At 39.8% G+C, this 19,520-nt stretch overlaps 3 protein-coding genes across 8 annotated transcripts; all 3 read left to right on the top strand.

Moving 5' to 3' along the window:
- Positions 1-174: 174 nt before the first annotated feature.
- Positions 175-2,870, top strand: LOC124213582 (juvenile hormone epoxide hydrolase 1-like). 2 transcript variants are annotated; one of them, XM_046615016.2, is made up of 8 exons: positions 175-354; positions 607-721; positions 1,147-1,339; positions 1,426-1,664; positions 1,748-1,863; positions 1,936-2,135; positions 2,239-2,473; positions 2,559-2,870. In XM_046615016.2, exons 1-8 carry the CDS (start codon positions 296-298, stop codon positions 2,794-2,796), a joined length of 1,395 nt encoding a protein of 464 aa, XP_046470972.1. In that variant the 5' UTR covers positions 175-295; the 3' UTR covers positions 2,797-2,870. The 2 variants fall into 2 exon arrangements, with proteins under 2 accessions (XP_046470972.1, XP_046470973.1); XM_046615017.2 differs by lacking the exons at positions 175-354; positions 607-721 and adding an exon at positions 947-1,065.
- An 833-nt stretch (positions 2,871-3,703) lies between these two features.
- On the top strand, positions 3,704-12,541 carry LOC124213581 (uncharacterized). The gene is made up of 16 exons (XM_046615015.2): positions 3,704-3,884; positions 4,020-4,134; positions 4,899-5,091; positions 5,172-5,410; positions 5,488-5,603; positions 6,464-6,663; positions 6,752-6,986; positions 7,080-7,314; positions 8,822-8,898; positions 9,839-9,956; positions 10,265-10,457; positions 10,543-10,781; positions 10,868-10,983; positions 11,077-11,276; positions 11,383-11,617; positions 11,708-12,541. Exons 1-16 carry the CDS (start codon positions 3,826-3,828, stop codon positions 11,946-11,948), a joined length of 2,811 nt encoding a protein of 936 aa, XP_046470971.2. The 5' UTR covers positions 3,704-3,825; the 3' UTR covers positions 11,949-12,541.
- Positions 12,542-12,689: 148 nt separating this feature from the next.
- Positions 12,690-18,754, top strand: LOC124213583 (juvenile hormone epoxide hydrolase 1-like). Of its 5 annotated transcripts, none has more exons than XR_006881902.2 (11): positions 12,690-13,250; positions 13,738-13,852; positions 13,931-14,123; positions 14,204-14,442; positions 15,213-15,328; positions 15,418-15,617; positions 15,972-16,206; positions 16,283-16,382; positions 17,331-17,376; positions 17,527-17,712; positions 17,782-18,754. XR_006881902.2 is itself a non-coding variant. In XM_046615019.2 (10 exons), exons 1-10 carry the CDS (start codon positions 13,192-13,194, stop codon positions 17,607-17,609), a joined length of 1,386 nt encoding a protein of 461 aa, XP_046470975.1. In that variant the 5' UTR covers positions 12,690-13,191; the 3' UTR covers positions 17,610-18,754. The 5 variants fall into 5 exon arrangements, 3 of the variants coding, with proteins under 3 accessions (XP_046470975.1, XP_046470974.1, XP_046470976.1); XR_011176806.1 differs by having other exon boundaries at positions 17,787-18,754; XM_046615019.2 differs by having other exon boundaries at positions 17,527-18,754.
- The last annotated feature ends 766 nt before the right edge of the window (positions 18,755-19,520 follow it).

Here is a 19,520-nt window from a genome sequence, read left to right on the forward strand (position 1 = left end):
ACACTTCACTTTTCTAATATTGAATAACTCACTGTTCATGACAGTTCAGATATAATTTTTATCTGACCAAAAGCATTGCATTATGTCATATCTAATAAAAATAAAATTACATGTAATGGCGTTGGGGAGGGGGGGGGGGGGGGGGGGGAGCATACGAGTTCGAGAGATTCGCGATACTCCTCAGTCGGCTTGAGTCTGGCCTACGTGGAGCTACTAAATCGTCAGTAGGTACCGGCGAAATTCATTGAAGTGTTTGGTCAAAAGTGTCAGTTTCTTAGATTCACACGAACTTAAAATGTGGAAACTGACGCTCGTGTCATTACTCCTTATTTACGGAATAGCCAAATATTTTGGGTAAGTAATTGAGACAAGTTTTAGTTTTTGTTCGGTGAATTCGTAAGGTTTAATCGCTTGTCGACTTGAAATGACAATGTGTTGTGATAGCCCTAGTGAACTTGATACAATCTTCCCTGGTTCTCAAGATTCAGTTAACGAAAAGAAACTGACGAACTAGCAGTGCACATTTTATCTATTTCAATAATATCTACACTACATGATACTCATAACTTTGATCCTTTAACTTATAATAAGCATGCAACATTTTAGATCCACCGGACAGCCTGAATTACCTGTCCTACCAAGTGATCAGTACTGGGGACCAGGACAAGCTCGTGAGGTCGACAAAAGCATCCGTCCGTTCAAAATTGACATTCCCAAACAGGTACGTACATGAACTGCGAGTATTTCTTGTTCTAACGCTGACGCACACGAAACGTCGTCACTAATTGTCCAAACTTTCCGTTAGAATCGCACCCAAATGTTCAATCACTGGTCATTTCCATTCTGTTACTTTTTTCTCACATATACAAGTAGTGGCATTCTCAGATTCCATTTGTTGGAAAATTTTAATAACTATTGACGTTCAGCATGATTGTTTAAGAAACACGCTTCAATCATGTTTTACTGTTGATGCGATAATGAGCATCCACGGTTGATACTAAGTGCGACCGTTGGACTTGAGGAATATACGGTCCTTATGTAAAATCCCTGGATTCGTTTTCAATGGTATTTATATACTTCCCTAATTTGTCACCGAGGTGACATGCCACGTTTATTTGAAGTTCATAACATAAACTCTTTGCACAGGTTATTGATGATCTAAAAACACGCCTCAGTCGAACCCGATCCTTAACAAAGCCACTGGAAGGTGCAGCATGGACTTACGGAGTGAACACCGGGTACCTTCAAACGGTACTGGAATATTGGAGGGAAAAATACAACTGGACGGAACGCCAAGCGCTCCTGAATAAATACCCCCAGTTTAAAACGAATATTCAAGGTACCCGGCGATCTCGACGACGCAATGAACATCCAAAACGTCTCATGAACTATCGAGCATCATAATGTTCCAAAAATTCTCAACAGGTTTGGACATCCATTTTTATCACGTTAAGCCCACAGTTCCTAAGGATAGACCAGTTCGAGTACTGCCTTTGCTGTTGCTTCACGGTTGGCCAGGATCCGTCGTCGAATTCCAAAAGGCCATTCCTTTGCTTTCCACGCCACGTCCCGATCAAGACTTTGTTTTTGAACTAGTCGTGCCGTCACTTCCGGGATACGCATTTTCCGACAGTGCGGTTCGGCCGGGATTAGGCAGTGCTCAGGTACTGGGAACTTCCAAAAGCACGTAATCTTTTGTTGGGTACGAAGGTTATTCGCTTTGATGATCCTCGTTCTCAATGTATAGGTGGCGGTGTTGATGACGAATCTGATGAACCGATTGGGATTTGAAAAATTCTACACTCAAGGGGGGGATTGGGGAAGCCTTATCACGACGAACATTGGCATCCTCCGCCCCACAAAGTGGTTATCCGAACTAATTTCTTCGACAATTTGGCTGATGCTATAAATGCCTGCGTAAAATTTCTATTTCAGTGTTCTCGGAGCACACCTGAACTTGTGCAGCTCAAGAACAGTTTCCTCCACCTTGTGGAGCATTCTTGGCTCCTACATCCCGTCGCTGATTGTCAGCGATGAACACTGGTCCAAAATGTACCCTCTGAGTTACCATTGGTCACGTCTTGTCGAGGAGATGGGATATCTTCATATACATTCAACCAAACCCGACACTGTCGGTAAAAGAATTGTTAAATCTAACACTTTAACCACGAAATATATGAGCTCACGGTAAATTAAAATTGATTTAATTCTTTCTGACTTATGACGCATTTTTCACAGGCGTCGCACTTAGTGACTCTCCAGCCGGACTAGCTGCCTACATTTTGGAGAAATTCAGCACCTGGACAAATCCGGAGTACAGATTCAGTGAAGACGGCAAATTGCTCGAAAAATTCACCATCGACGAGCTTTTGGACAACCTGATGTTATACTGGGTGACCAACTCAATCACGACCAGCATGCGCCTGTACTCCGAGAGTTTTAACTCGGCTCAACAAAGCTTGAAATTAGACTCGTGAGTGACGAAACGACACGTTACACACACAAGATGGTATAAGTAACGAGAGGTGTCATGTAACCGTCGATATTTCTCATTACAGAGCTAACCTACGAGTGCCAACAGGTTGCGCCATTTTTCCCCATGAAATTTCATATCAGCCGGAGTCACTGCTACGATTAAGATACTCGGATTTGGTTCAAGTGAATCACATGCCCCGCGGTGGCCACTTTGCCATTTTCGAGGAACCTCAACTGCTCGCTGATGATGTGTGGTCTTTCGTTGGCCTGGTGGAGAAAAAAAAGAAGACTAAACAAACTGCCACATCCACCGAGCTGTGAACAATATATTTGTTAAAAATACGATTTTGTACTTGATGGTATATTTCGATTTATATAATTACAATGTAGCTACAGTTGTGTATTTTTTATTTTTATCAGTCAGGTACTTATTTATTGACATCATGGACGGAAATCCATACTTTATCATGGCGCATCGTTTAAACAAGCTACACCGCAGACCCTTAAATTAAACGAGATCGGATTCCGATTGCTTACCAAATTATACGGCAAAAAAGAAGATATATAGATGTACGGAATTGTGATTTGAATTGTGCTAGCTTATTTTTTCAATTTATCGCATTCAAACTGCTGTCGGTCGATAGATTTAAATTTTACCGAAGATTGCCGAGGCGTAACGATTTGAAGATTAGTCGAAGGGTAGTAATTACAGCGTCGGTGCAGTAATGGTTCTCATTATTTATACACGCATAAAAAAGGAAGTACCGAGGAAGTAAAATGTATTGCACAGAGCATATTAATATCTGCATTAAACTGACGGACGTCACAAACATACTATAGGGTGATTTTTTAATTACATCCAGATGTATATTTTATCAATCGCTGAACTTAATTTCAATGGAAATGCTAGACTTTTAAGCCTTACAGGATCTTATCTCACGCGACATACTCGGGTGCCACCGTGAATAAAAACAATGTTGCCGAGTGTGGGTGTACCGTCCGTTGAAGTTCGATTTATACTCACACCCAATATGCATGTGTCTGTGTTACTTTTGTAATGCATCGAGTCATCTTGAGCCGACATTGATAGCCAGACCCAGAACACACGTTGAAATCGTAGCTGCAAGTTTACGATACGAGGAGAATGTGGTGGTGGAGACTTGGGATCCATCGGGCCAGTGGAAGGGGCAACGAATACCGCTTCACATACCTTACATAACGCGACATAACACGCTACGCGTTAGTTTGCTGGCGCCCGGTATCCATTGAGCAGGTCTTTTTCTCGCCGCGATTCAACTCATCCTTTCATTTATCTCCAAGGTCGGAAACGATAGACTTGAAAATAACAAAATGCTGAAGCTAGGAGCTCTGTCGCTGCTCCTTATCGTTGGACTCGTAAAATATATCGGGTGAGTAACTAAATTCCGTAACCACGGTAATAGTTTAAACACTTTGAATTTGGAAACATAACTCCGTTCGAGATAAACCAGTTTCACACTGTACAGATAATAATTGATCGATAATTGCGGTGTATGCGATTTCAGGTACAAGGGAGAGCCTGAGGTACCAAATCTACCTGGTGACCAGTATTGGGGACCGGGAAAACCTACAAAGATCGACGAAAGCATCCGTCCGTTCAAGATCGATATCCCAAAAGAGGTCGGTACACCATTTCTTGCATTCATTTTTAACTCACACCATTTTTCTGTATACGCTTGCACGTGCTTAAGGGGGAGGGGGGGGTTAAGGGTTTCAGCGTAAGAAAAAACACTTTTTTTGCGAATTCTTTTTTAAAAGTATGGATTGAGCAAATTTAGTCAAACCCGTTGTACATTATTAAGTATACTTTTAACAATATTCTGAAATTTTTTCATGAGGAAATATTGAAAAACAAGCCGGTGACAGAGCTTGCCCCAGAACGTCTCAGAAAAAAAAAAAAAACCTTAACCCCCCCCTTAAGCAGAAGAGCTGAGAACCACGTACAAACTGTTGAAACGGAATATCAATTGTAAGTTCAACAGATATCAGTAACTTGAAGAAATCCATCGAATTATCATAATACAATTAAAATACGTAATTAAACCTGAGCTTGCCGAGTCAACGCCCGGACAATGTGATCCGTCTGAAAATTGTTGCGAGTTGTCACTCATTGTCAGGTCCTGATCGACGTGCTGAGGATTTCAACTCAGATATTTCTTCCGTTCCGTTATCTCGTACGCCACAAGCGACGCTGCTACGGTCGTTGATTAAGTAATCACTTTCCGGCGATCAATTATATTGTCATTTAACGCGTTTGTTATGCACTAATCCAGTACCGCCACATTTGTCCTGATGCAGAAATACCTGAATCACGATCGGTCTGAAAAAGATTCGGGATTTACACGGTGGCAATAACTCTGTTGCAATTATTACGTTTTACGTAGGTTATAGATGACCTGAACAAACGTTTGGAACGGACGCGGTCGTTAAGAAAGCCGCTGGAAGGTGCAGGATGGACTTACGGCATGAACAGCGATTACTTCAAAACTGTATTGGAATACTGGAGGACAAAGTACGACTGGAGTAAACGCCAGGCACTTCTCAACAAGTATCCCCAGTTCAAAACCAATATTCAAGGTGAAATAGTATGAAAATGAAAAAGTAAAACTTCTTAAAATGATTTCTCGTTGTGATGCGAACAACCAAACTCGATACAGGTTTGGACATCCACTTTTACCATGTCAAGCCTACAATCCCAAAGGGTAGTTCAGTCCGAGTTCTTCCTCTGCTGCTCGTCCATGGCTGGCCAGGATCTATTGTCGAATTCCAAAAAATCATCCCCCTTCTTATGACGCCACGTTCAAATCAGGATTTCGTCTTCGAAGTGATCGCACCATCGCTTCCAGGATACGGATTTTCCGACGGCGCAACTCGACCAGGCCTCGGAAATCCTCAGGTAAGGTGACGAGTGTACTACCAGTTGTCCCCTTCAAAATTCGATACATAAATTTGACGCCTATTTTTCACGGATAGGTGACAGTGTTGATGAAAAATCTGATGACTCGGCTGGGATTTGAGCAATTCTACACTCAAGGTGGCGATTGGGGAAGCATCGTCACCGCAAACATGGGAGTTCTTTATCCCAAGAGGTAAATCAGCTACAGGACTTTTAAAAAGTTCTGGATCATTTTTCACTTTTATGATTAAAACTAAAAGTTAGGTATTTCGGCCACAAAACTGCCGAAACGGATGATACGGATGACAATTGAAAACAAAAACAACTAGCTTCATTATTATTTTTTGCACATGCACTTACGATTAGATGGACTCCAAAGAGGCACAGTCAGGCTTCAATTTGATCTTTTAGAATTTTTTGTCATACTTATTCAACTTTTTCCACCGTTAAATTGATAAGACAACTTGCTGATTTTCGTCCATCCAAAAATTGTCGGAGGTGATTCTCTAGACCCTAAAACGGGGTGATTGTAATAACTACCCTTATTCCGTTTTCTCTTTTTCCGAACAAAAAAGAGCGGTATATTAAAAATGCTATTTTTGTCTCTCGACATTTCATTTCAAGGAATCGCAGAAAAAAGTCGAAACACTGAATAAAATCTTAATCTTGAACTTTCCGAGTCCCTTTCTACTTCGTAATTCATACTCCTATTTCACAAAAAATAACACCTGACTTTGTTATAGTATTAAAATTGCAGAAGAAACAACAGTGTTCACATTGCCTGTAGTAAATGCAAAAAAGCCGCATAAATAATTTGAAAAGAAGTGTAATGGAGATAGTTGTTTTACTTTCGAATGCCACTTGGATTATTCATTTGTGCCTCTTATTGATCGAAATGTCTAACTTTTTTTTCTGATAAGAAATTCGAAAAGTGATCCCGAATTTTTTCAACAGTACTGTATTCTCCGATCACGTCGTGTTTTGATTCGAAACTGTAATCTAAGAAAAAAGCGGCCGGCTTCTATAACTGATTCTGAGTTTGAATTTTTTCAGCGTTTCTGGTATACACCTAAACTTTTGCTTGCAAAACTCCCCGTCATCCGCTCTGTGGTCAATCATCGGCGCCTACATTCCATCTCTAGTTATCAGCGATGAACATTGGTCAAAAATGTATCCTCTTAGTCATCACTATTCCCGTCTTCTTGAAGAGACAGGATACATGCACATCCAGGCGACGAAACCCGATACCGTCGGTAAGAAGGCTGTACCAAATATGCAACTCTCGGTTCATTTGAGATTGAATATGATTCACCCTGATCTGTGAAAAATTAATGTTTCTAGGAATCGCTCTTTCCGACTCTCCTGCCGGTCTGGCTGCATACATTTTGGAGAAGTTCAGCACCTGGACGAATCCCGAATACAGGTTCAGCCAAGACGGCAAATTGCTAGAAAAATTCACCATGGACGAGCTGTTGGACAATGTTATGGTCTATTGGGTGACCAATTCTATCACTACCAGCATGCGCTTGTACGCCGAGAGTTTTAACTCGGCAACTCGAAGTCTCAAACTGGACGTGTGAGTTGACGAACAGAGTTATTAAATAAGTTCCAAGACTCGTGGTTAAAAAGAATATTTATTGCATAATTCTCGAATCCGTAACCATTTCAGGTTTCCCATCAAGACGCCAACGGCCTGCGCCATGTTTCCGAACGAGATCTCGTATCAATCAGAGTCTTTGCTGCGATCGAGATATACGAATTTGATTCAAGTAAACCACATGCCTCGGGGCGGTCATTTCGCCGCTTTTGAGGAGCCGCGGCTTCTTGCTGACGATCTCTGGTCTTTTGTTAGTAAGGTGGAGAAGAAAAAACAAAATGAAAAAACTGCGAAATCTTCAGAATTGTAAAACAATCTTTTTCAGGGTTCGAAATATTTTTTATACGTTTTATTATGTGTACCGATATTGAAAAGTTGAAATAACCTGAAGTGTTTCGTTTACTGTTTTCAATATCCTCCATCTGCCATCTGAACTCAACTGTTTGAAAAAAATTATGTAGTTACAAAACAACCAATGTGTTTTATGTTGACACATCTTACTGAACTACTCTTGCGAAAAGAGTTGTCATAAAAATTGTTTCGTTTAAACCTTATTCGAAATATGAATATCACTACAAATAGTTGCAAATGTAATAGCTGAACTGTTAACATCTTCATAACGTGACTGTTGTTAGAGTTCAGTTTCTTTGGTTTTATAAAAATTCTAATACCTCGTATAGTTTTCCTTCAAATTCCGGAATTCAGGTAAAAGAACGTTCAAACCGGATGAGTAACAAAAACGGTACGGCTGGTGGCACAAGGAGCCAAACTACCAGTTCTCACGACAAAGTGTTTTCAACCTCTCAAAGAGTTTTCAACCTCTCGATATAAGAACCTAACTCATTGTCAGCGAAATTAGTGAGACTGCAGAATATCGACGGTTTCATGTCCTGTATCCTATACCGACCGCTGTAATTGCAGGCATGAAAGAGTCTGGATCATAAGCAACTAAATGTACTTTTGGACTGATGATGAGTTTACTCTGAAGGTCATTACCGGGATGGCGACCAAACAATTACGTCAGCAATATTCTTAAATTATTTAAGAGCAACTGGTTCACTTCCTACGAAACGCTTACAACTCGTAAATCGTAGTGGGACTCGTAAAAAGCGAATTATTTGGAGATGTACAAGTTTCAAGGTCAGAAAGTGTTACAAACTGTTATACTTCATAGAAAGCATTTGACTTCGAAAACCTTGGAGAAAATACGCGCCTGACCAAAATCCACAAAGTGGTCGAAATTTACGACTGCACAGAGCTTTGCTTCTATAATCAGCAGTATTCTTACATCGCGGCTGTATTTTTTGTCATGGTTACGCGGCTAAAGTAATGAACGATCTTTTCTACGCGATTCGGCAAGTCATCGTTAGACGAGAGTAATCGTGAAAAAACAACTTACGTTACTCACAATGGTCAGCAGCAGAACGAACCTTCAACTGTGATATAGTGCTTATCGCATTCCCACATCATGGAGTATTCCAAGAACCCGAATAGAAAAAGAGATTCATACTTTTTTCGACGACACTTTACTAGTGGTCAGTGTCATTGGGCGCATGATCGAATAAAAATCATTCAAATAGCGTAGTGTTCGACGCAGAAATAATAAGGTGCTAACTGTCTGACCAGATTGTAGCTGATTACCATTCTACGTTCTGCTTGGAGTGGGAGAAACTGATAAAGGAGGGACGATGAATGCCGTCATCGAGGTAGGAGTTTAGATAGTGAGCAGTGATTGCCCGTTCGGCAGAACCACCGCACGGCTCCTCGTGCGTATATTTTGAGTACGGTAACGATAAATTTTGTGGATTTGACCAACGCTGGCAGTTGGGAAAATGTGGAAAATCGTATTCATCGTTCTGCTGGTGATTTTTGCTGTATCAAGGCTTTTCAGGTTGGTAACAAACCCTAGATTTTTTTTCCCGAGAACTTTTGAGGATTGGTTTTACTTGTGATCAAAAATCAGAAGTAAGTCAGTCTTTTATGCGTTACTACTCGAACATTTTTATGTATAACTCGGAATTTTTGGGAATTTCATCAAATTTTTAAATTATGTCCAAAGACATGTTGATTTTAAAAATAAAAAGTAAGATAAAGAAAATTAGCTCCCGGTCGAATTCGCTGCACTTTAAGTACGCACATATCCTTGCGATCAAAAGTTCTCACGGACACAAGTTCCAAAAATCAGTAGTTTCAAACATACATTTCCGATTTTTATGAATCATAAAGCCTCAAAGAGATTTGAAATCAAACTTTCCTTTACTGAAAAACTGTTTGAAAACTTTTTTCAGGGATTTTTAGGGTTGAAACAACTAGTTAAAAAATCGCAGACCAAATCCAACAGGCCACGGGTCAGACCCTGGTCGATTTGGGGTGGAATGCTGCATATACTATTTAAACTCAGTAAAATCACAATTGCCTTCTTCTGGAATGATCGGTGATTTTTTGTTCGCACACAGTACGTTTTACGAATGATTAACATTCCCAACACAGTTTGCTTTTTAATATTCGGAATACATCGTGCGTCGTGATCATAACTTATGATTATTTGGTTGTTAAGAAGTTGAAAATTAATAAAACTTGAACGACTGTTCATAAGGATTATACTCTTTATCGTTAGTCACATAAATATTCATAACTACGCAAATCGCTTATGATGAAATGAAATTCATACACAACAAACAATTTTTCTAGATGTTTGTGATATTAGAATTTACCTGCATATATTACTTCATTTATATAAAGTTTGCTACCACGGAAGACGGGGGCGAAGGGGGCACGACACTTGGACCCATAAGATTACGTAATACGATAAATCGTATGCTTTGTTACAGCTCGTACGCCGATGTGCCCGAAGTACCAAATATACCGACTGACCAACACTGGGGACCTGGAGAGTCACGCATAGTTAACACTAATATCCGTCTATTCAAAATTGACGTCCCAAAAGAGGTTAGCACATCAAATGCAAGGGCTGCTGCTACTTTTTTTTAAAACTGTTATTTTCCTTTTTCAATACCATTTACATTGCCTGACTGAAAGGATTTATTCTAAGACAAAAATAACTATTTCTCGCTGGCCTGAAGTAATTACTATTCTTTCTTACTGCCATTCGGAATTCTTGTATTCATCGGAGGATTGTCCTCCTCGATATTTCATCTTTTTTAACAGTTATCCTCTTCTTGTTCGTTAAGTAACAACTACTTTAACCAATCGTTTCGGGAGATTGTGAATTGTGAAACTGATAACATTTCGGACAGATTATTGATGACCTCAACGCACGCCTGAGTAGGACACGATCTTTGCGAAAGCCACTGGATAGTGCAGGATGGACTTACGGCGTGAACAGCGAGCACCTCCAAACCGTACTAGAGTACTGGAGGACAAAGTACAACTGGACGGAACGTCAAACCCTCCTGAACAAGTATCCTCAGTTCAAAACTAACATTCAAGGTGAATTACTGCACCTGCATCTGTAGTCAAAAGTAGAAAAATTCTGGTATTATCGATCGTGATGATGAATGATTACTCTCCACAGGTTTGGACATCCACTTCTACCATGTAAAGCCTACGGTTCCTAAAGGTAGTTCTGTGAAAGTTCTTCCTCTATTGCTGGTCCATGGCTGGCCTGGATCGGTCGTCGAGTTTCAAAAGATCATCCCTCTTCTCACAACGCCACGTTCCAACAATGACTTCGTCTTTGAAGTGATAGCGCCATCGCTTCCAGGGTACGGATTTTCCGATGCCGCGATTCGCCCCGGATTAGGTAATGCTCAGGTATGATCGAAACTTCAAACTACACCTTGATTACGACCTGAAGTTTATCGTAAAAGCCAAGTCATTGACTATACACACATTCACAGATGTCAGTAGTATTGAAGAACCTGATGAGCAGACTTGGATTCGAGAAATTCTACACCCAAGGTGGGGATTGGGGCAGTCTTATTACCGCAAATATGGGAGTCCTTTTTCCTGATAGGTAGTCATTTTCACCTTTCTTCTCAGAGTCAAAATCTGTACGAACGAGAGATATGATAGTCGGAAATTGATACTGGCTCTTCTGCAATTCCAGCGTTTTTGGAATACACTTGAATGCATGCTTCTCATTCGCACCTTCGGCCACTATTTGGACAATTTTCGGTTCGTTCGTCCCGTCTTTGACCATCAGCGATGAACACTGGTCCAAAATGTACCCTCTTAGTCATCACTGGTCACGTATGCTCGAAGAATCGGGATACCTACACCTTCAAGCCACCAAACCTGACACCATTGGTATAAAAAGAAATCCAGAAAAATCAGATCCTGTGTCTAATTATGAGTTGGAAATACATACCGTTAATTAATGCCTACTAACAAACTACTTACGCATTGTTTTTAGGCACAGCGCTCACCGACTCGCCAGCTGGTTTAGCCGCTTACATTTTAGAGAAATTCAGCACGTGGACAAATCCGGAATTCCGATTCAGCAAAGACGGTCGCTTGCTTGAAAAATTCAATATCGATGAGCTTTTGGACAATGTTATGGTCTACTGGGTGACAAATTCGATCACAACTAGCATGCGCTTGTACTCAGAGAGTTTCAACAAGGCTCATTTTAACCTGAGAATAGACTCGTGAGTGTGCAAATGAAATGATTTATTCCGCTGTTTGAAAATGTAACTAGGGAATAACCTCTTTTCTGACTTCGCAATCATTGTCTACAGCATTCCGATCCACACACCGCTAGCCTGCGCCATATTTCCGCACGAAATCTTTTACCAATCGGAGGCTATTCTTCGATCGAGATACGCAAACATGATTCAAATAAACCATCTACCTCGCGGTGGCCACTTTGCAGCTTTTGAAGAGCCTCAGCTTCTTGCTGACGACTTCTGGTCGTTCGTCGGTCTGATTGAGAAGAAAGAAAAAACTACTCAGAAGACTGGCAAATCATCGGAGCTATAAGAAAATTAATCTTACAACTTTTCAGTTCATTTTTATGCGTCGTATGGTCTACAATTATGAAAACGTGTATCTGTTCTCAAGTTCACCAAAAAAAGATTGGATTTGGGGAAATTGATTTCAGCTTTCTACTGAAAATGGTCAACTGGCTCAAATCAACGAATGTGTACCAGTATAGAGGCTAAAATGAGAATCACAATTCGGAAGTAAATGTTGGCATTGTGTAAGGTGTTCCTGTATTTACGGTAGAATTGTATCTGATTCAACTACAGTTAAAATAAGCAAACATCACGAATAGTGATCTTTTCAACCTCTTGTTCTGGTGTGACAAAAGTCGACAAAAGGTGATATCAGGATAGAGATTTCAAATAAGGCGGGGAAAGTAATCGATTCGAATATGCACCTAACGTGTCTCTTTTTCCATTCTCTCTATTTCATACCCAACGGGTCCGTAATAGTATGTAGGTTCTGTATTGTCCTTTAATGAGTAAAATTTAGCTATATTCGAACTGAGATCATAGTCAAATACTCTTAATTTGGCAGAAATTAAAGATAATATTTTGTATTATACATATATTAAACAAATTTGAATGAAATTAAGCAAACACCCACCGATGATTAATATTTGTCACGAATCCGCTAATCCAGACTAGATTCTGTACGGTATCAGAAAAGATAAGATCCAAGATTTATGTGGTCGCTGCAAAAGCACACAGCAATCAAAAATAAAAGCAGATTTGTCTCAAACACCTAATAATATCCAGATCAACAGGATTTGTTCGTTTCAGTCGATCAAAGTCCATGGACCTTCTGATATCCGTAACTCATGTTGAGCGTGACCATACAACGGTGTTGTTTATTTTGGCTATGCGTGTGAAGTTATACATAATGAAAGAGTAAACGTGATTATGTCTGGTCATCGTTAGACGGGCATAAACGTTGGTGAAAAGAAAACCTGTTTATATCATTGATTATACTTGGTACAGCCGCAGGCTTTCATCGGGATCTGACTGACTTGAAAAGTTTATAACGAAGAAGAATTGGCCGATGTGGTTTGCTACTTTCAAAAACGTCTCACCGATGATTTCTAATGTCGAATTAAGTGGGAGGAAACGATACAAGCTAAAAGTACACACGAAGCGTCAGTTCTACTAGGTACGTGTAGTTCGCTGGTTGTTCGTCACAGCCTGTCCGTTCTACATACAACAAGTTCACTGCATTCGAAAACTTGGATCAACTCACAAATATGTGGAAATTCACGTTACTGTTATTGCTGTTGATCTATGGAGCTGCAAGGTACTGGAGGTGAGAAAAAATAATCTTAAATTTTCGAATGGTAATAAAGAGAATATCGCTGTGTAGTGCCAAGGAGAATTTTTAGCTGTGATCTGACACAAACTTTGCACCACATATTCCTGCAGACGTTAATCTCCCAGTAATAATAACTTGAAAATTCAGGTGTCCCTTTAAAGTTCTAATGCTAAACAAGCCTTTAATTTCTGCTTTTAATCGATGATTTTAATTCATAGTAAAGATGTGTGACCATTAGGGTGTCCCTTATATACCTTTAATCCCTTTTAGTATAATAAAACATGTACTGAGGATGTGTCTGAAACACGTGTATTTAAAATGGGGAAATTCACCCTCGTGATGGTACGTGTTGGAGTTGAAGTAAAAATTTGAAAAAATGAGGCAAATTTTTTAAAATTATTCCAAGTCAATTTGGGGGGTGAGACGGAAAATATTCGTCAATAACCTAAATAAGGGATACCCTAGTGATTATTTATTCTAGTAACTCAGAAAATCCCAAAGCACCAGCAGTGCCTGACGACCAGTACTGGGGGACAAGAGAATCTTACTCGGAAGACAAAACTATTCGGCCATTCGAAATTGATGTTAAACAAGAGGTATATGCTTCATAAACTAGAAGATTTTGATACACGTAGATCACATTCTGCAATTGACGGTGTGAATTTTACGTGCAGGTTATCGATGACCTTAAGATGCGCCTTAGCAGAACCCAATCTTTGAGAAAGCCACTCGAAGACATTGGGTGGATTTACGGCGTAGACAGCGAGCACCTACAAACCGTACTGGAGTACTGGAGGACAAAGTACGACTGGACCAAACGTCAAAGCCTCCTTAACAAGTATTCGCAGTTCGAGACCAGCATTCAAGGTGAAATACTAAAGGTGCAGTTGTTTTTGGAATAAGCGAACTCCTAGTATTCACGACTGTGATGATGAATGATTTCACAGGCTTGGACATCCACTTTTACCATGTGAAGCCCAGAATCTTGGAGGACAGTTCTATCAGAGTTCTCCCTCTGCTGCTGGTCCACGGCTGGCCCGGATCCATCGTTGAATTTCAGAAGATCATCCCTCTCCTCACGATACCACGTGATGATCGGGATTTCGTCTTTGAGCTGATCATACCATCGTTGCCAGGTTACGGGTTTTCGGACGCAGCAGCTCGCCCTGGTTTAGGCTCCACTCAGGTATCGCAAAAATTGAAGAGAATATATGTGTATGAGCAGACGAGTCAACGTCTGAATAAATGGGTGAATTTTGGAAATTATATTCATTGTATAATGGTGGTTGATGGTTTGTTTCATTCAAAAGCATGTAGATCAAACTTGACTCTCATATTTTTCTTATCACAATCAACTGATAGGAAGCATCGTTATTGATAATAACGTCAATCATTTCGCGCAATGTCATGTTTTGCGATGCCCACGATATCTTCAAAACCGATCAACCGATTAACTTCGAATTTGGAAACAGTATTCTTGAATAGTTTATCCCTTTCGCCAGAATCGATATTTTTTTTCATCGAAATAACGACCGTTTAAAATTGAATTTCGATTCTCGATCTAAGATTTTAGACTTTTTTTTCATTGAACTAACCCAAAAAATGTAATACCTATAAAAAAGCAGGATCGTGGCAAAGAGGTTAAACTATCCGTGAATCCTTTCTCTAAGTTTAAATTAAATTGGTTGAGCCGTTTTCGAGATGTCGTGGGCACGGCAAAACAACGGGTGTAATCACTGACGATTTTATACAAATCTGTAAATGAATCATAATCAACGTGCTTTCGCAAAAACGAATCGCAAATGGAATTGCACAACTGGCATTCAGGATACAACTTCCCAAAATTCACTTAATTTTTTGGCCGTCCACTCGTGTATAACTCCTTAAAAATCACTTCCCTCACCATACTGACTATCAATCGAGCACAATTTCTAATTTCCACATTCCCACGAGCAGATGACGATAGTGTTGAAGAATCTAATGAGCAGGCTAGGTTTTGAAAAATTCTATGCTCAAGGCGGGGACGCGGGAAGTGTCATCACAGCAAACATGGGAGTTCTCTACCCCGAAAGGTGACTGACAGTATACTTTAAAGTGACTTTTTACCAAACAAGTCACAACGTCAAAAATGAGCAGGACGTGATATTGGAATATGTTCCAGTGTTTTGGGAATACACTCGAACATGTGCCAAAACAACGCACCCTCTGCTTACGTCTGGACCATTCTCGGTGCCTACATTCCGTCTCTAGTCGTCAGCAATGAGCACTGGTCCAAGATGTATCCTCTAAGCTACCATTGGTCACGTCTTTTCGAAGAATTTGGTTATCTACACGTACAGGCTACAAAGCCTGACACAGTCGGTAAGAAGCCCCAAATATTTTTTACGAAACTCTCGGGTAAGAAACACCCATACAGCACAAAACTGAAGCTGCCAAGAAGACGTTTAACATATGTTTAAGACCCGTTTTTTTTTCACCCGAAAATATGTCTTTATGTCCAAAAGATGTCTCCCGTCTTTAAGATGTCGAAAAGTGGGACATCGGACATAAGATCAGATCGTTTAGATATCATTTTAAGGACTTTGTGTTTATTGCCGTTTAGGCTAATAATGAACTGGTGAAGTATGGCCAACTAAATCATCACAGAATATTCCGATTCAGAATTGGAAAAACTTGGGTAAAGTAAATCGAGTACTGATCCGCGTGTCGTTTTAGGCATCGCGCTCACCGACTCTCCGGCTGGTTTGGCTGCCTACATCTTGGAAAAGTTCAGCACATGGACGAATCCGGAGTACAGATTCAACAAAGATGGTCGACTGCTCGAAAAGTTTACCATCGACGAGCTTTTGGACAACGTTATGGTCTACTGGGTGACAAACTCGATCACAACAACAATGCGATTGTACGCCGAAACTTTCAATATTGCTCATCTGATGTTTCAGACGGAAATGTGAGTGAGACGAAAGGATGTTGTGATCAAGAATACGAAGAGAAGTTTCATCGCCTTACTAATTATGAATTCGCAGGTTTCCTATCTACACGCCGACTGCATGTGCCCTGTTTCCGCACGAAATTACCTACCAGTCGGAATCCCTATTGCGTTTCAGGTACCGGAATTTGCTTCAGGTAAATCACATGCCTCGGGGTGGTCACTTCGCCGCTTTCGAGGAACCGAAACTTCTCGCCGATGATGTTTGGTCCTTCGTTACCCTGGCGGAAGCAAAAAGAACACTCGAAAAAACTTCCAAATCAACCGAACTTTAACCGATAATTTACTTGTCGCGATATCTTATCGAGAAGTTACGAATTAATCAATTTCGATCACTGATAGTCTCTTTTCGTCTAACAATAATCCTGCCCGTGTGCAGCAAATGTCTCAAATTAAATGATAATATACATCATTCGGCCGTATACAACTAAAAATTTAACAGACACCTCATAAAATAACTTTGACCTCTTACCGGGTCAGCGAGAATAAAACAGATAATTTTTTTCAACGTTTTTAAACAATAAAGATATTTTCGATTACTATAAAAGTTGGGCTAGTTTCTACTTTTATTAGTAATTTTTTTTATAAATATATGGCACAATACAACTCGATAATAACTTGTCTCGCACACAGGCCACCGGATTTTTCACAACAAATTTTTTAAACATAAGATCCACATGGAAATTTTGTAAATTCTCATCTCCGTGCTTTTCGTCAATTTTTCTTGCTCTGATTTCTTCGATAAATGTCTCAATCTCAGGCATTCTACATTACCGACCGAACGTTCCAAGTATTTACTCATGGCTGTGAGAAGAATAATGTATATGTACATAGTGGTGAAGCTCGACTGGCAAAAAATCGATGTGTTCCCGGAGAAACGCAGGCATTCCGCTTTCTATTCCTATTCGCCGGTACCGATCAGTTATTTTAAAATTTTAACTGATAAAAAAATTAATATCGTAATTTTGAAGATACTGTATTAATGGATTTCGAGCATATCGATCAGCGGATTTTCCTTTTGTTCTGGCCATATGATACACTGTTTACATAATTGTAATCATTTCAATTATTGTACACCATTATAGGTTCCAGAATCGATGTATTCCACTTGGCAGATGTATATGAAAATAGGTAAGAGAAGCATATTTATGTCGCCTGTTGGATACGTATATTACAAACGACTAAAGTATTTTAAATAATTTTCAACACCCCAAAACATAGCCTGTGTAAATCTTCTAATTTTTCCGTTCTTTTTTTGCCACCTTTCCTTTCCGTTCGTAGACTTTAAGTCGACTCCCCACCTCGAAGTGCCGTCTCACAAAGACGGCGCGGAAATTGGATGCGTGGGATATTTTCTCACCTAAGCAAACAGTCCCTCGCCCTTGGGTAACGGCCGAAAGCGAGACACCCTTAATTCCCCTAATTCCGACCGGGGACGACCGGGGACGAAGCCGACTCTCCCTTGCAGTGAGTCAATTCCCCACAAACCAGACTTCCCCATGCCTTTATTATGGCTCATGAAACGAACTGCTGCAGTCTAGGAGACGAAGGCAAAACAACCGAGCACAGGATCTCCGTCAGCCTCTTTCTCCTCCATGACGCACACATGCCGGACCAACCATTGCAGTCGGTTTTGGCCCTCTAGCCGATCCCGGAGAGAAACCCAGAGTGCAGCCAGTCATGCCGATGCGCTTATCGACCCTCGGGAAATCCCATCATCAATCACTTTCTTCAACTCCAGTAAGGTGTGTCCGCCTTTGTTGACGTGACGTGACGGCTGAGAAGATCGCAGTAGGCCGAAAATTTATACTTCTTATTAATTTTATTACCAGATAGTCGTGCATTGAGTAATTATTAAATTATTATTTTTCTAAGGTATGATCGTCTTTTTATATGTACAAAAATACTGGTATTATAAACAATCGCTTACAGATATCGATGGTTCGATTCCAATCGCTTGAAAATTATTTCGAAAAACTAGTAAATTTGTTCGGTTTCACTCTATACGATGGATCACTTTGTTCGAAAGACTTTTTTCTGCCAACACCGAGACACTTTTTATTACCATGTTATGGTATGGTTGAATATTTCGTCTTTCAATATTACGCTAACGTTGATTATGATCAACGAATAGCAATATTGAATTGAATACTGAAATGGAATTTGTTTCAGCTACTTTCCAGTAGGAAATACTTTTCTGAATTAAATGAGTCAGGATATGAGTGAAATCGAACAAACCTACTAGACCTTTAACTATTTTTCAATGATTAATAAATAAATCATCGGCATCAATGGCTTTTGTTCATGCTTCCAGTATATTCTATTCTTGTATTTTTGCCGAGATCTTCGTAATTTACGATATAACAATTTGACAAGTGCTTAATGTACAACTAACTCGTGATAAAATTAATAAAAAGTATCGATTTTCGGTCAGCCAATCATAATACCAAAAAAACTCTATCTTCAAAATGACACAGTAATAAGGTAAAGCACACGATATCTAACGTGTGCAAATTTTGACACAGCGATAAAAGAATTCAATACAATCCTGAACAACGTAAGTTTCATATTTTATTTCATTTATTCCTTCAACCAATTCGCGTTTTCTCGAAACAGAAAACTGCAGGTCGCAGGGTAAACGCCAATCGGATCCAATTCGGAAACGTTCTATAATTTATTTTTATCTCATCTTACGTTTTCGTTCATTCACATTTTAATCAGTGATTTCGACCGATTTCCAATGATTTCTCACCGTTCTGGGTTTATTTTCATTGATTTATAGTGATTAGTTGTAATTTCCTGCGATTCCTTCCTCCTCCAAAAATCACTGACCATCAGAAATAAGGGGTCATATTGGAAATGATCGAAAATAACACGATAACGGAGATTATATAACATTCGTTCAAAATCAATTTTAATGAATCGGAATCATTCATTTGATCTTCAAGTAAATGGTACCTCGAGAAGTTGAATAAGAAAGGCAACATGTTGACGAGGTCGATGAATTGGAAGTTTGCCTTTCCTAATGCGGGAAATTTTCAAGAAATTTCGATGCACCGTCATTCCAAAACTGATCGGTATTTAATTTCTGTCGCGACCACTACATTTTTACTACACTGAGAGAAATTTTTAGTTCCAGTTACCACTCAGTCCTTAACTATTTTCATTTTTTACCACAATAAAGAAATATAGTTCTAGGTAGAAAATGAAAATTAGTTTTCTAGCTGTTACCGGAAAGTCTATTGTCCGTTACTATTATTTCTCATTACGATCAC

This window comes from Neodiprion pinetum, chromosome 3 (assembly GCF_021155775.2).
Source record: "Neodiprion pinetum isolate iyNeoPine1 chromosome 3, iyNeoPine1.2, whole genome shotgun sequence".
In the NCBI taxonomy this organism is placed as follows: Eukaryota; Metazoa; Arthropoda; class Insecta; order Hymenoptera; family Diprionidae; genus Neodiprion; species Neodiprion pinetum.